The sequence below is a fragment of the Oreochromis niloticus genome, linkage group LG4 (genome assembly GCF_001858045.2).
Source record: "Oreochromis niloticus isolate F11D_XX linkage group LG4, O_niloticus_UMD_NMBU, whole genome shotgun sequence".
NCBI lineage: Eukaryota > Metazoa > Chordata > Actinopteri > Cichliformes > Cichlidae > Oreochromis > Oreochromis niloticus.
In genome coordinates, this window is record NC_031969.2 from 10,959,294 (window position 1) to 10,974,466 (window position 15,173).

The following is a 15,173-nucleotide window of genomic DNA, read 5'->3' on the forward strand; positions in this document are numbered from 1 at the left end:
TGTTAAAAAACACATTGAAAAAACTTTTGTTTTTAACTAATTTTACATTTACAATTTAAGTTTTCAACATGTGCACGTCAGTGCACAGGAAGAGTTCATTGATCGCGAATGTGAAACTAACAAATTTCAAGAGCTGGTTGAGAAAATGAAATGCTCCACTGAACTCTGTAAGCAGGATATTAAAACATATTTATATAACAACATAAAAAAGTAGATCATGGGTCAACTTAGAAGTCATTGACAGTTCACCAGCCTTAGGCCTCTGGTCTATGAAGAAATGGTCACACTGGGCTTTTTAATTCACAAAAGTCCATTCATCTATGATATCTGGGGACGCACTGTGATTTTTTTGGAGACACAGAAGAACATTTGGTACTTCACACATCTCATATTTGTTTTACTGTTGCACCCAAGCATTCTGCACCTGAAAGGCCTGAAAGGCACGTGGACTGCACGTTATTTTCCTATACTCTCATCTGGTTGGGGCTTCCTTTTCTTGATTTCTGGAGAGAACGTATTTATCAGTTCCTCGTCCAAGAGGAGTTTGAACTCCAGGTACTGGGAGGAGTTGTTTTTGGAACTTCGGAGTTCTCTCTAAAGCCACGAGTTGGAGTAAAAGCTTCTCATGTTTGTTTTTGTTTTCTTCAGGATCTCATTGCACTGCATGATAATTTCAGCATCCTCTTGTCTTAAGGTAAGACTCACCTGTTTGTCCAGAAGTCATGCACACACATCCAGTTATGCATCCCTTAAATTTTGGAGTAGCAACAGCAGTATTCTTTCTTTTTTTCTTTTCTTTCTTTTTCTTTTTTCTCCTGACAAAAACAAGACGATAGTTAAATACTAATGTACGAGGACAAAACCTATGATGAAACTCCATCGCTGATTTAAAAAAGATGAGAATATTCTACAGGGATGAGATCCAGTCAGAATTGAAAGTGTGTAGAGAAGCGGGGTGATTTTAGAAGTTAGCCGTGCACAATTTGATCTGTTGCCGACAAACAGGGTGGTGGAAACTCCCATGCTCCCAGTTTCTCATGAAAATGCAAAAAAATGTGAATGCTTGGAAGGAAGAGAAGAGTAGACGTATGTACACGTTTCACATTTGATGCGAAGGAAAATAAGACTTTTTGTAAACTGTGTAACTGGTAATTATGCCCTGGACCCCAGAGGGTTAATTCAAGAAGCTGAGTACCAATAACCAGACTTGACTTGGAGACCTAACAACATGGCTGTTAAAGTCAGCTCCACCTTAATGTTTCTCTGTTTCTTCCACAGCAGGTACAGCATGATCAGCCTTATTTTTATTCAGATTCTGGCAACAGATGAATGTTTTCAGCCAAGCCGCAGCTCTCCTATTACTGCAGGTGTGGTGTCTGCTGCCCCTTGGTGACGGTGACGGTGACCGCTGTTAAGAAACTAATGGTATAAATTTTTTTTCTTCTCCCTGCTCCTCTCCTTCAGGTGGCAAAGTTCCTGGCTGAAGAAGTACGCCCCCTACTGGAGCCATATGAAGCTAATTTGGACGTCAAGGTTGAGCTTGTGGTTTAAACCCTCTGCAGTCAGGGATGTGCCAGCGTGTCTCATGACTGATTAAAGATTTTTATTATTTTATTTTATATTTTATTTATTATTTATTTATTTTGTCCTTACAACTGTTTTTTTTAAATGACTCAAACAAATGCTTGAGGCACTGCCAACATTTTAATGTAAGCAGTTTTGTAAAACTTTTTCTTGGTAAATGGTAAATGGTTCTTATACAACAGTTTTCTACTCTGAGTACTTTAGAAGTTGCATTATCGGCTTTTGGAATTTTACAATTTCAAGAAATGATATTCACATTTTAAATTATTGAACAAATCATTTTATTTGTGGTTTTAACAATTAAAAACTTTTTCTTACTTGGATTTTGTTCATGCGCTTGTTTTTGTTTTTGTTTTTGTTTTTTTGTTGTTGTTTTTTTTTTAAAAAGCCTCACCTGAACACATTTTGATGGCTAAAAATTGCTCAATCATGGATCAATATGTAGCCATTCAAGCAATACTTGAAAGGCATGTTTTCCATTTACGGGTTTTAGAAGAACTGCTGTCATCTTCAGACAAATCATCATCTTCACAGCCACGTGTATCTTCAGTTTTTATAAAAAAAACTATTGTTTTGCTCCAACCTCTCCACTTCACTCGTCCTCGCTGTCATTGCTGTCTGATGGGATTTCTCTAACATGCTGATCCTGCTCCGTCCTCCCATAGAACAATCTTAGAAAGTCTTCATTGTGGTGCCTCCATGGTGTTCCTTTAATTTCTCCTAATCACAGTATTTAATTTCATATTGTTGCAGTTAAAAAAGCGGAATAAATATAAATAAAACTTTATGACTGATAACACTGCAAGGGATAAATCAATTTATCAAATTCCTGCCCTCCTTATAAACAGAAAGCAAAGGCTCTGTGTCCATGATGGCATTTTACAGCACTGGTGATCAGTTGAATATTTTTATCTCAGTACTTCTAATTAATCCACATCATTTATTCAGGGCCTGAATGTGGTTGCTGTGACAGATTTCAAGGGGTTTGTTTTCAGGAAAGGAAAAGGTAAACTGTCGAGGTGAGGAAACCCGCTGTTAGAACTGAGAGGAAATTTTTACAAGAGGTTGTAAATCTAAATTACCTCTGGGTTGAAGTTCAGCCCGGCCCTTTAAATAGACGCAGTCAAGTTACCGTAGCTCATGACGTATTGCCCCGCTATATAATTTACAAATGATCAGAATAATTTTAATTGTTAATAATATTTTTTTTGGAGGTATTATATAAATAGTATTTTTGACTTGTTCATCCCTCCACAGGGACCACACATATCACACATGACATATTCTACATAAACTGTGATCGTATTTGCTGAATGTGGCTGGAAAAAGTTGAGTCATGATTTTGATTGTGCAATGTCATGGAATAGCGTCCGATATGTCCTAGGGTCATTTGGGGAATGGTGAAGTTACTGAGTTACTATTTAAAAGCTAACAGAGAGCTACCATTCAACCTGCAATCAGTCATCCCTCACCACAGAGTGAGTACAAATGCCTCCTCTTTCACTCATTGTTACACTAACTTAATGTTTTTGTGTTGTAAAACTGTTACTTTCGCCATGTCCTCTCCTGTAGTCGATATGTTCTTTAATAGGTTTCTTTTTTTACAGTTCAAACTTTATTTTGGAGAGAAGGGTGCTTTGATTTTGTTGTATTTATCTCCACGTGCTCTATAGCAGCATGCAGCTGTGGGCATTGCTCCCCGTCTGCCTGGCTTTCTTTGGCACTGCGGGCATTTGGACTGTGTGAGTGTTTCATCTCCTTTCTTAACTCACTTCTCATAAAATGTTTTACCTTATTTCTCAAACCCAAACACAGGGCAGTGGTCTTTATTCAGGCCTCCTGGTTGTGTAAATCAGTACACCAAATGTGGACGTATTCAAAACCCATGTGTTGTGTTGGTGTCAATAAATGCCACTATTGGTGCCTTGAGGTTGAGCTCAGTCATGCCTCTGTGAAAGGCTGTGGGCAAGCAAACTGATAAAGACATAAAGCACGCGGTATAGGTTATCTATGAGGCTTGTCTTCAGTTTAAAGTACATATTTGTCTTGGGATAGCTGCCTTAAGGTACTTTAACTTTATATTAAACATCTTGCTTCCACGCCTGTAGGATTTGCACTGCATCTGTCTGTGAACTTTCATTTTGATGTCAGCTATACAACTGTTGATTAATATATATTTTATGAGATGTGTTCCAATCTACTCAAAACAACATTAAAACTCAAAATAAGAAATATTACATGTTTATTCTATGTTGTATACATGTTTATACATGTATATGCACTCATTAGTTATCCCTCAGTTAGTTAGTCGGTTACCACCATGTTGGACCCACTTGTGCTCTCAGAACTGCCTAGCTTCTTCATTGTATAGATAAAACAAGGTGTTTGAAACATTCCTCACAGATTTTAGTGCACTTTGACATGACGGTGTCACACAGTACTGCAGATTTGCAAGCCTCACATCCATGATGTGACTCTCCTGTTCCACCACATCCCAAAGATGCTCTATTGGACAGATCTGATGACTGTGGTAGTAATACAGCTACATTCATGCAAGAGGTAGCTTTAGCTAATGTATAAACACATGCTTACTGCAACACTTTAGCTAATATAAATTATATTGCTAAAAGTATTCATTCGTCTTTCTTCACATTCATATGAACTTGACTGATATCTCATCCTTAATCCATGTCGGCCCACGCTTTGCAGCTATAACAGCTTCAGCTCTCCCGGGAAGTCTCTCCACAACTTTTAGGAGTATTTAATGTGAATTTTTGACCATTTTTCAAGAAGCACATTTGTCACAGTCTCTGCTCTAATTCATCCCAAAGGTGTTCTGTTGGGTTGCGGTCAAGACTCTGTGCAGGCCAGTCAAGTTCTTCCACACCAAACTCGCTCACCCATGTCTTTATGGACAGTGCTTCGTCCACTGGTGTGCAGTCATGTTGGAACAGGAAGGGACCATCCCCAAACTGTTTACACAAAGTTGGGACCATGAAATTGTCCAAAATGTCTTGGTATGTTGACGCATTAGGAGTTTCCTTCAATGGAACAAAGGGCCTGAGTCCAACTTCTGGATAACTATGCCATAATCCCCCCTCCACCAAACTTTGCACCTGGCACAATGCAGTCACACAAGGACCGTTCTGCGGGCATCTGCCAAACCCAGACTTGTCCATCAGATTGCCAGACGGAGAAGTGTGATTTGTATCTCCAGAGAACATGTCCTTATTTCCTTATGTCCTTATGTTATATTAAATTCTCTCACAAATGTTTGTAGAAGCAGTCTACTTGCCTAGGTGATTGTTTTTTTCCTACTCGGTCCTGGTCATTTTCAGGTGTTCACACATCTGCCTGTGTGTGCACTCAGCTTAACATGACAGCATGACAACTATAAGGGAAAATGACTAAACTTATCAGATTTGTAGATGACATCAAAAAGAAGACTGTGCAAGAGTTTGGCATGGTCACAAGCTGATGTGTAGTTTTACTCAAGTTTGGGATCCTGCAATAATAAGTGTGCTTGGCTTCTCAAACAGTTATATATGTATACAAAAAATGTTTAATCATACCCTTGCAAAGGCACATAAATTAAGCATTCATTAACAGCTTTATTTCTCTCCATCAGATTTGCAATAGCTGTAACAAATGGATCAGTCAACCTAACAGAGGGAATCCCGTACATCAGGTTGGTGTAAATCCTTTCTCTTCCGAGAGCCAAGTAAAGAATAAAGGACTTAAACTGAAATAACAGTGAACTGGCAGGCTGCTGTCATCATGTTCAAAGCCTTAAAGGAACCTCGTGATTCACTAATTCTTTCTGCTGCTAGCCAGTGTGGCACTTACAACCCGCAGAGCTGTCTCTTCTCCCAGGTCTGCAACATCTGCTGCTTTTTAGGTAAAAATTATTCAAATAAATATCCCAATATAGAGGAAGAATGCTTGCTATCTGATTTCCCTAATTAGTTCATTTAAATTCAACAACAGCTGCCGTTTGTCAGAGCTGTAGTTTCACTTTGGATCTCTGCAGCTTTTGTAACTTTTTGCTTGTTTCGTAACCACCTCCTCTCCGTGTTTCTCAGCCCTGTGGGTTGTGGTGATCCGTTTCCAGCAGGTCAGAGACTATGGTGATCACGGAAAAGCCAACATTGCCAGTATTGTTTTAGGATTCATCTCCTCCATATCGATCTCCATCACCGGGAACTTCCAGGTAGCACTCTTATCTTGTCAACTTGTTTTACTCTGTTAAAGATTAAAACTTTATCAGTGAAAAATAACATGAAGATGACTGTATGCTAATCAAACTCTCCACTCCCCTCTGCTTGTCCTGTGTAGCAATCAGTCTTAATGATTATTCACACTGTGGGAGCAGTCCTGGCTTTCTTCCTTGGCCTGGCCTACTTCTGGGTACAGCTGTATCTAACTTATCGGGCTCATCCATCGCAGGACCGATGGTGGGTGGGGCCTGTCAGGGCGACCTTCTGCATCATCTGTACTGCCACGGTCATTGTTAGTATCCTTTCTGTCTTCAAACTGCTTCATGCAAATATCAAATCCAAGATAATGCTTTTATCCATTTAGCTGTGGAGAATTTTTTAATTTGTATTTTATTTTTTACATTTTAAGAACATTTTCAGTTTTAAAGAATGCCCAGAATGTGCTACCTATTTCTATATCACATAACTTCAAAATATATCTATAGCTTCTTGTTAATGCAACTATCCAGTTGTCCAATCACACGGTTGCGACTTAATGTATTTAGAAGACACGGTAAAGACAACCTGTAAAGTTCAAACTGAGCATGAGAAAGGGGAAGAATGGTGATTTAAATGTCTTTGAACACTGAATTATTGTTGGTGCCAAACAACAATAATATTTCAGAACCGCTTGTCTGCTAAGAACAGGAAACTGTGGGTATGATTCATGTGGCTCACCAAAGATTGACAACAGAAGACTGAAAAAAACGTTGTCTGGTCTCATGAGTCTCAATTTCTGTTTCCATTCAAATGGCAGGATCAGAAATTGGCACAAATAACATCAAAGCATGGCCCAATCCTTCCTTGTATCAAAGGTTCAGGCTGCTGGTGATGGTTTCGGGGTGATGTAATGGTTTTTGTTGGTACACGTTGGGCCCCTTAGTATCAAATCACCATCATTTGAATTCTACAGTATACCCTTTTTGACCACAGCATACCAATTTTCACATTATTCTACCAGTGCCATGCCACAAAGCTCAAATTGTCAAAGATTGGTTTCTTTAACCAATTCTCTCAAAACACCTGCACAATCACCAGATCTCAATCCAATAAAGCACCATTACATGTTGAGGAATGTTAGATTCACATTATGGATGTGCAAACAACAAATCTGCAGCAACTGTGTGATGCTGAAATCTGTACTATGAGTAAGATTTAGGCAGATAAAATGGGTCCAACCCAGTACTTGCAAGGTGTACCTAATAGAGTGGCCAGTGAGTGTCGATACATTTGTTTTAACACTATATTTCTAGTGAATGGCAATAATTTTTGAGCACTGCTGTTGACTCATGAAAATACTGATACATGCAGTATTTGTCGTGACTGTGGTTTTCTTTGAACTTTTTTAAATGACTGAATTCTAACTGAGCTCATATTGACCCGTACTGTGTGTGAAGAGCTATTTCTCACATACATTTCAAATGAACCCTCTCACTGCTGTGACTATACAGAATCATGCACAGGCAGTGTATGGGCTGAGAATAAACACTAGAGTGTCTGAAAGCATCAGTGAAGCAGCAACACTAGTGTGAGGTTTACTATTGAATTTACTCTGATGTGCGGTTGTTCTGCATCGTGCTCCTTAACTGCTCTTCTCTCCTTCAGTGTCCATTCTCCACATCACAGGCGTTTCCTCCGGAGCTGCAGCGTGTGAATGGATTCTGGTGATGTCGTTCTTCTGCCTCTTTGGCCTTTTTGCAGCCGAGTTCAGACACATCGACTGCCACAGCCTCACCGTACAGAAGCAAATGTTTACGAATGACCGCAGCCACGCATCAATACAAATGAATGGCTATGTTATAAATACAATAAGCTAAAAACACTGTACTGGATCTGTGTGCTAGTACACATGGTTCAGAATGCATTATGTTCAGTTATTGTGTATAGAACTGCTTTTTAATTTATTTGCATGTTTTCCATGTTGAAGACTCAGTATGGCAGATCTGTTTCATGATCTATGACAGCATCTTTTGATGCAATTCATCATGTTTATGTCATTACTATTATTAATAAATTATTTTACTATTACACAGTCAACTACCATATGGGGAGCATTTTCTATTTATATATGTTTAGAAGAATTTCAAATAAATAACTTGGGTGCAGAGATGCCTTTCTATCCTTTTATTTTTTTTTAAATGTTGGGAATGATAGTTTTTAGGTTTTGTTCTCATGTTAAATAAAGAAAATAGAAAAAAATCAGGTACTTTAATAAAACAGCAGAAGTTGCAGTAACCACAGTCTAACACATGATGGCGCTGTTTAACAATTTAATCTGCTACAACAGCCTCTACGTGATCACGCTCCTGTTATTTAAGCCACTTCTTAAAATCGTTCATATACCCTCTTCTCCTGATGGCTTTGATGAACTTTGATTCCATCTCCTGTGTTTTCTAATTTTCATCTTCATGATGTGAAATCAAATGGTGATTGCAAGCAGTGAACAAAAGGAAAACTCGGCTCTTTTTCTGCAGCATTGTCCACCTGTCAGCTGGATAATGCAATAGAGGAAGCTGGAAAAGAAGGATGGCGGTATGGAGGAAATGTTGGGTTATTGAGAAAAAGAGAGAGAAAAAAAGTCCATCGTATGACGTAACACACGAGAGAGTACTGTAAGATACATTTAAAATGGTTCACTCTTGAGTTTTACCTGCACTTTAAACTTCCTTTTTTATATTTGTCAGAAACATCACCGGCCAGCGGGGGTGCTGTCGAGCATTTCTGGCTGCTGATCATTTGGCTGCTGGGAAAATGCACGTCTGGTGGCGTGCCAGCATGTTTTTTTGGAAGATACCTCCAGTTTAGAAGGAGGTTTCGCATTCACTGCAATTTGTCAGGGCTACTTGCAGCGGGCAAAACAATGAAGCTCTCATAGCTGATGCTGATAGTGGGAGAGGTCCTACTCTTGGCTCCAGCATGCAAACTCTTTCTCTCATCCAAGTTCTTTATTTATTTTAAAATATTATCTCAGGGTCTGTTGGTAACGCACTTTGTGAACGTATCTAATTTTGTTTGTATCTTTATTTATGTCAACAAAAAATCACTAGGGTTTGCTCGAGATGGGAATACTGGGCCCCCGGTGTCCTGCTATGTTTCGGGAGCATTCTTTCACATACTCCACGCTGTGTGATGTAACCAGAGGGGGGCTTTGATGAGTGGGCACAGGGAGCAGACGGACAAGCCCGGAATTCTATGGGAATTTTTCAAAGTGCGGTTCATTACCAGTGTTCCTGCTGCAGGCAGCATGCAGGGTTTGAACATTACAGTCTCATGTCCAGGGCAGATTAGAAAGACGGTTTAGTTTCCTGACGTTACTCCAAAGTGCATGATTTAAAATAAGTTCACCCCTTATGCTGTTCTTTGTCTGCTTATGCTGAAATGACAAAAATGCTCTTGAGTTCTTGCTACTTATAATAAGGAATTCAGAAGGAGGCCTTTTGGTGCCAAAACACCCTTAACCCTGCTGTTTTCATTAGTGAGTATAAAAGGCTCCTGATAAAGTAATAAAAACTCATAAAACCACCAGTAGCGACATGCAAAGACTGGGAGGCCCTTGATGTAAATGTCAGAAAAAAAGGTCTGGATCCTCTATTGTAATGTGGGAGAACATGGTTTATGTGACGCCTGCCTTGTTGCTTTTGACTTTGAGTCAAGAAGAAGGTAAGAGTGCACATGCTCTCAAGGCTCGCGCTGTAATCTCGTCCAACACCTGCTTATGCCCTAGTCTGTCTTATCCCGGCAACACCTCTTGAGCAGAAACAAAAGCACTGCTTTCCTATCGCGGAGCGGAGCAGCTGCCTCCAAGTCCGCTATCAGACGCAACCGGCAACCCTCGGACGCTCCGGTCTCTCTTTAACCCTGGGCTTATCATCGACGAGCCAAATCCTGTGCACTTCACATCGAAAAGGCCCGCTCTATCTGCGAGACAGCAGAATCTGCCAGATGAAGGCTCGGGGAAAGGACTGGGAGTAAACTGTTTGAGGAGAACAGTTGGTCAGTCCAATACAAGGGAGACAGACACAGAAGAGAGATGGGATTGTCCAGAATTGAGAGATCCACAAGCAGATACAGAGACCTAGTGACAGGGACGAGAGTCCCAGAAAGATGGAGTGTGAGTGATAAAGATGGAAAAATAAGAGTGGGCACCAGCAGCCATGATCTCACCCTCTGCTCAGCTCTTTGGCACCGTCTTCCAGAAAACTGCCCTTTCGCTGAAAAATGCCAAGTGCACCACATTCCAGCAGCCACACAAAGGCCCTCCCTCGTCTCAGCTGCACGGGCACAATCAGACAAGGGATAATTATATAATTAGGCTGGCTGGTGGCAGACAGGGACTCTCAGATGGTGTGTTGGTGTGTCATATTTACGTTATCAGACAATGAGGAGAGTTTGGCCTTATCAGAGGAGGCAGCGGCAGAATGTGTGTGTGGGGGGTGTGTGTGCTCCAGCTGCGGCACTTAGGAGCAGATTGTCACGATAGAGAATAATAGTGGGTCGATAGAATGACCTTCACTCCGTGGCAGGGCAGGGATCAGGGAATGCGATATGTGACTACGAGGTGGGGACTTTTTTGGGGGCTCCAACAAGCTCCATTCTCCAGGACTGAAAAATTAGGACAAAGTGGAAAGGCCAAAAATTGCAGTTCTTCGAATGTCTACTTGAAGCTGAGTACAAAAATCAAACCTTTGCTGCTTTTTTACAACCTGGTCTTAGATTTTTTTAAAGGCCTTTCCTTTGAGTGAGGAAGGCTGACCAGTGCTGGGTAACAAGTAATCATGTTACATATTTCTGTAACACTATAATATAAAGTTGCAGCTACTAATCATAGAATTATATTGTTACTTGAGAGGCACAAGTTTATCCGTAATCTGTTTGATGGGTAGGCAAGTTAATGCATGAGGCAGGATAAAGATTGCAGAGGAGTAGAGATACGCACATGACTTTGTTTTGCAAAACAACAAGAATGTGACAGTAAAGTGCAAAGTGTGTGCAGAGCAAAAACAGCTACCCACCTCTATGCTAACAAGACACCAGCTAGCACCGAGCATTTGCAAAAGCAAATGCTACTATCCATCATGCTAACACCCACATGGAGAGCAACGCTAAAGCTAAATGCACGTCAAACTCCATCAAGCAGTCACAGCTTTATTATCAGCAGGTAGTAAAAGAAAAAGTTTGTTTCTAATATTGTTGGTCTTTACCTTGCAGTGTGAAGCTCTTTGACATGACTGCTGTTGTGAATTGGCACTATATAAATAAAAACTGTGTTGAAGTGTCACTTCCTAACTCAAGTTAACTGTTGCTCTTGTTTTTTTATTTGGAGCAAATAATACTTGAATAAACACAGAAACTGGTGTCTTTGCAGTTAACTAGCAAACCATCCACCAAACCTCTGCTCCAATTTGGGTCAATGAAACTTTTTGTGTTATTTGTCAGTGTTTGCATGATGCACCCGTACAAGAATACGCTGTGCAAACTAAGGCTCAAGTCAGACAAGTCTAGAGATTGGTCAGTGATCATCTGGGAGCCACCGACTGCAAGTGTTAAATCTGTACTCCTCATGGAATATCCTGACAGTTGCTATGTGTAGCTGGTTGCTGAGAGGTATACATGATGCACTGAAAACCTCTTTGAGATTTCTTTGATTGGTAGCAGATTGACACGGTCAATCGGTCAGTTTGCAAGAAATTATTTACCTTCAAAGTTAAGTAAAGTTGGACCTTTAAAAAAAAGTGTTGGTTGTAGCCAAAAGGTCCAACTTTTACTTTCAAAGTAAACAGTGTCCATTTCTAGTTTGCATCACGCTTTTTCATGTTTCACTAAATAGGCCTGTGGTCAGCAAATGTTTGCAGATGAATCAGCCTTTTCCATGCAAACTGCAAGTAATCATGACAATTTGTTAGCGACCAAGGCAGAAATAAAGAAAGTTTTTGGTGCAGCAACCTTTTTGCAACCAATTTCATCTGGTGCCAGCCAATAATGTCCAGCAACCACTCACTAAATATATTTTTCGCTAGTGGAGCTCACCAGGGTGCTGCCAACAGACTCAAAGCCTGTGGCCAAGGCCTATGATTTCTAGTACAGTGGAACCCCGACTTACGAAATTAATTCGTTCCCGAGGGTCTTTCGTAAGTCGAAAATTTTCGTAAGTCGAAGCACCCATCGCGCCTTTTGAGTGAATGATAGGCTATAGGCTAATTGCTAACTGCAACAACAATACGTCGTTCAAGTGGAACAGCGAAGCGCAAGTACGAAAGCCAAGGGGTTGTCACATGATTCGGAAGGCATTGTGGACATTGTAGGCATTCTGGGCTCAGCCAATCAGAGCCAGCGAATTTCGTTACGCGGGCATTTTGCCGTAACACGGGCAGAAATATTGCCGTTAAGTGCCTTTGTAACTTGAATTTTTTGTTAAATGGGGTATTCGTAAGTCGGGGTTCCACTGTATTTGCTGATAACTCCAACGTCTTATCCAAATATGGTCACTTATGGCAACAAGAATGCACGAAACAATGGCTTTCACCTAGTCTTTCCATTGGAAGTTATCTTGAAATGTATTTGGACAATTATTTCAAGTTATAGATAGTTATAGATACTGATCTCACAAGGGAAATTTTTGAACATGTGGACATGTGGAATTAGCAAATGGGTGACACTTCCCATATCGCTTTCTTCTATAACAGCTCTGCTCACATCATGGTGGACATGATGCCTTATGTCATGTCCACCATGACAGCACTGCATGTCCATCAGGCAGTGCTGATGGACATGATCTTTTATATCCAGTCTGTGGGGTGCACCAACCACACATCATATAAGAAAATTAAAATGAAACATTTCACCTCTGAGAACCAAAACGGTATCAGGGGTTCCTAACCATGTTTCAAATATTCTTATCTAAATTGTATTAAACATGTTTAAACATGTGAATATTCAGGTGTTACATTTGGCTAAATGTAGAAACTTATATAGTATTTTAATGCAAAATGTATTATTATTTTTTAATTAGTCTGAAAATGTAGAAGTACCCCACTGACTGTGACTTGTCCTAGCTGGGGAATCACAGCACCAAATGACAGCGACAATTCACAGCTAAACAGACACGACCACCTCTGCCCCCTAGTCGAGGAAGAATCATCTCTCCCAGACGAGAATTAAGCCAGTGTCTCTCTCTGCTGGCCACCAGCCAACAATCTCCCCTTGCGCCATGGCCTTGGCTTTGGGTGTGTCTCCAGTTGCACGGGACAGCACAAAATAGACTATTGTTGATCGCACAAGACAGAGAACCAGGGGAAGGAGGAGGGGCAGTGGCAGTGGTGGTGGTGGTGGGGGCTGGAGGTGGTGGGAGGAGAAATTCACTTTTAAAAAAGGAGGACATGGAGAATGAAGAGCGACTCCCCTCCTACTTACGTGCGTGTGCACTGATGAAGAGCTGCTGGCCACACTCCTTTGCCGTCAGTCAATTTCTTTACAGGTGCACTTTTCTTAGAGATTAACATGGAGCAAATCTGAACCTCGTTTCTTTATTCTTATGCAAAACTCGTGCAACAACAAAAGATTATTTTTGTCTTACCTGGATGATTTAGCCTAGAGTATTTCTTGGCAGGGAGCAGTAACTTCCTGGATTCCTTGACTTCCTGGTTGCCTGCATCTCTGAGACAAGAAGACATCTGCATCCAGCCTGAAATATAATTATATTTGGGCTTTGCGACCTTTGGAGTGTAGCCCAACTGATACTGAATATTTGATGTCAATATTGACATTTGAGCTTTTTGAAAAAAGAAAGTATTAAAATAAAGCACCAGTGTTGGCTGATGTTTTGGCCTGGCTAAATAATTGGTGAACCTCAGTAAGTGGCTCAAAACATCCTTGTGTAGCTATGAGTGTGCCGAGTGCACGTAGAAAGGCCACAGCCAGCCAACAGGTTTGAACCCAGAAGCTTCTTAGAGCACGCTAACAGCACTGTCCACTGCAGCACTCTGCTGCTTGTAGATGAAGTTAATGCTTTTTAAATGTTGCTAATAGGATGGCTCCTGAAAGATATGTTTCTACCATCTTTGCTGTCACAGAAAGATTTCAACTCAGGATTCTTTGTATATATGTATATATATATTTTTATTTGTTTTCTACTACAGGACACATTCACCCATTTGCACACACATAGATGACTGTAGCTCAGCAGGTAGAGCAGGTCATCTGCTAATCAGAAGGTTGTCATTTCAATCAATCAAATGGAGCGTGAATGTGTGAACGTTAGATAGAAAGCCCTTAAGCGTAAAAAAGGTGCTTGTGTGAAATGATTAATGAGGCACATTGTCTTGAGTGCTTCAGTAAAGTTGAAAAGTACGCACACTTTTATTCTATGCCTTTAAATATTTTGTAACTGTCACACTTGTGTGCTGTGTGATGCATCAAAGGCAATTTAGGTTTCATCATCTTGCCCAAGGAAATTCTGACATGTGGTCTTGAGGAGGAATTGAATCATCAACCATCTGATTAGTAAATGACCGGCTCTAACTGTCTCCCCATATTTCTCTCTCCTATCATCATGGTGCCTATGTCCATCTTTTACTCTATGCGCAGTCCCGAAGCCCTCAGCAATTATGTGCTTGAATGATTATCGGCCTGTTGCACTAACACCGGTAATCATGAAATGCTTTGAGAGACTGGTGATGACATCTATCGAGGCCTGAATCCCCATTGACCTGCACTGGCATCAGTTTGCTTATAAAACCAGCAGATGGACTGAGGATGCCATCTCACTCCTGCTCCACACTGCCCTCATACTCCCTGAAAACCCTAAGACCTATGTGAGAATACTGTTTGTTGACCTCAGGCAACCTGGTTAGCAAGCTGCTGTCACTGGCTCTGGCTCTGTAGTTGGATTTAAAACTTCCTCTCCAACAGACCACAGCACATGAGACTTGGAGGCCTCATCTCATCCAACACCATCCTCAGCACTGGCACTCCGCAGGGCTGCGTTCTCAGTCCACTCATATTCAGTTTTCACACACGACTGCACTCCCATTCATAACAAAAATTTCACATACAAATTTGGAGACGACATAGCTGTGGTGGGGATGATAACCAATAACAATGAGGTGACCTACAGAGAGGAGCTCCAAGCCCTCACATCCTGGTGTCTGAACAATGACTTGCTCCTCAATACCAGCAAGACAAAGAAGCTTGTCACTGACTTCAGGAAACATAAAAAGGATACATCCTATGCCAGTCTGGCGATTGATAGATAAGAGGTGGAACAGGTGGAGAGCTTCAGATACATTCCACCTTTTTTCTACAGTCCCTAAGAAAAACTGGACTCAGAAACTCCTC

The 15,173-nt window shown here is 40.9% G+C and overlaps 1 protein-coding gene and 1 long non-coding RNA gene across 6 annotated transcripts; both read left to right on the plus strand.

Moving 5' to 3' along the window:
* Positions 1 to 249: 249 nt before the first annotated feature.
* On the plus strand, positions 250 to 1,907 carry LOC109201986 (uncharacterized). 2 transcript variants are annotated; one of them, XR_002061943.2, is made up of 4 exons: positions 250 to 555; positions 649 to 694; positions 1,279 to 1,367; positions 1,465 to 1,907. It is a non-coding gene; the product is annotated as an uncharacterized LOC109201986 (long non-coding RNA). The 2 variants fall into 2 exon arrangements; XR_002061942.2 differs by having other exon boundaries at positions 250 to 694.
* A 784-nt stretch (positions 1,908 to 2,691) lies between these two features.
* On the plus strand, positions 2,692 to 7,950 carry tmem150b (transmembrane protein 150B). Of its 4 annotated transcripts, none has more exons than XM_025906545.1 (7): positions 2,692 to 3,062; positions 3,192 to 3,326; positions 5,213 to 5,272; positions 5,415 to 5,482; positions 5,667 to 5,794; positions 5,920 to 6,097; positions 7,446 to 7,950. In XM_025906545.1, exons 2-7 carry the CDS (start codon positions 3,262 to 3,264, stop codon positions 7,655 to 7,657), a joined length of 711 nt encoding a protein of 236 aa, XP_025762330.1. In that variant the 5' UTR covers positions 2,692 to 3,062; positions 3,192 to 3,261; the 3' UTR covers positions 7,658 to 7,950. The 4 variants fall into 4 exon arrangements, with proteins under 4 accessions (XP_025762330.1, XP_003443279.1, XP_025762333.1 ...); XM_003443231.4 differs by having other exon boundaries at positions 3,258 to 3,326; XM_025906548.1 differs by having other exon boundaries at positions 3,261 to 3,326.
* Positions 7,951 to 15,173: the final 7,223 nt, after the last annotated feature.

What these genes read in the sequence shown, in the direction of transcription:
- tmem150b (XM_025906545.1), top strand. Translation starts at nt 3,262, where the DNA reads ATGCAGCTGTGGGCATTGCTCCCCGTCTGCCTGGCTTTCTTTGGCACT. An exon ending in ACTGCGGGCATTTGGACTGT is followed by an intron (nt 3,327 to 5,212) that starts GTGAGTGTTTCA and finishes TCTCTCCATCAG; the next exon opens with ATTTGCAATAGCTGTAACAA. An exon ending in GAGGGAATCCCGTACATCAG is followed by an intron (nt 5,273 to 5,414) that starts GTTGGTGTAAAT and finishes TTCTGCTGCTAG; the next exon opens with CCAGTGTGGCACTTACAACC.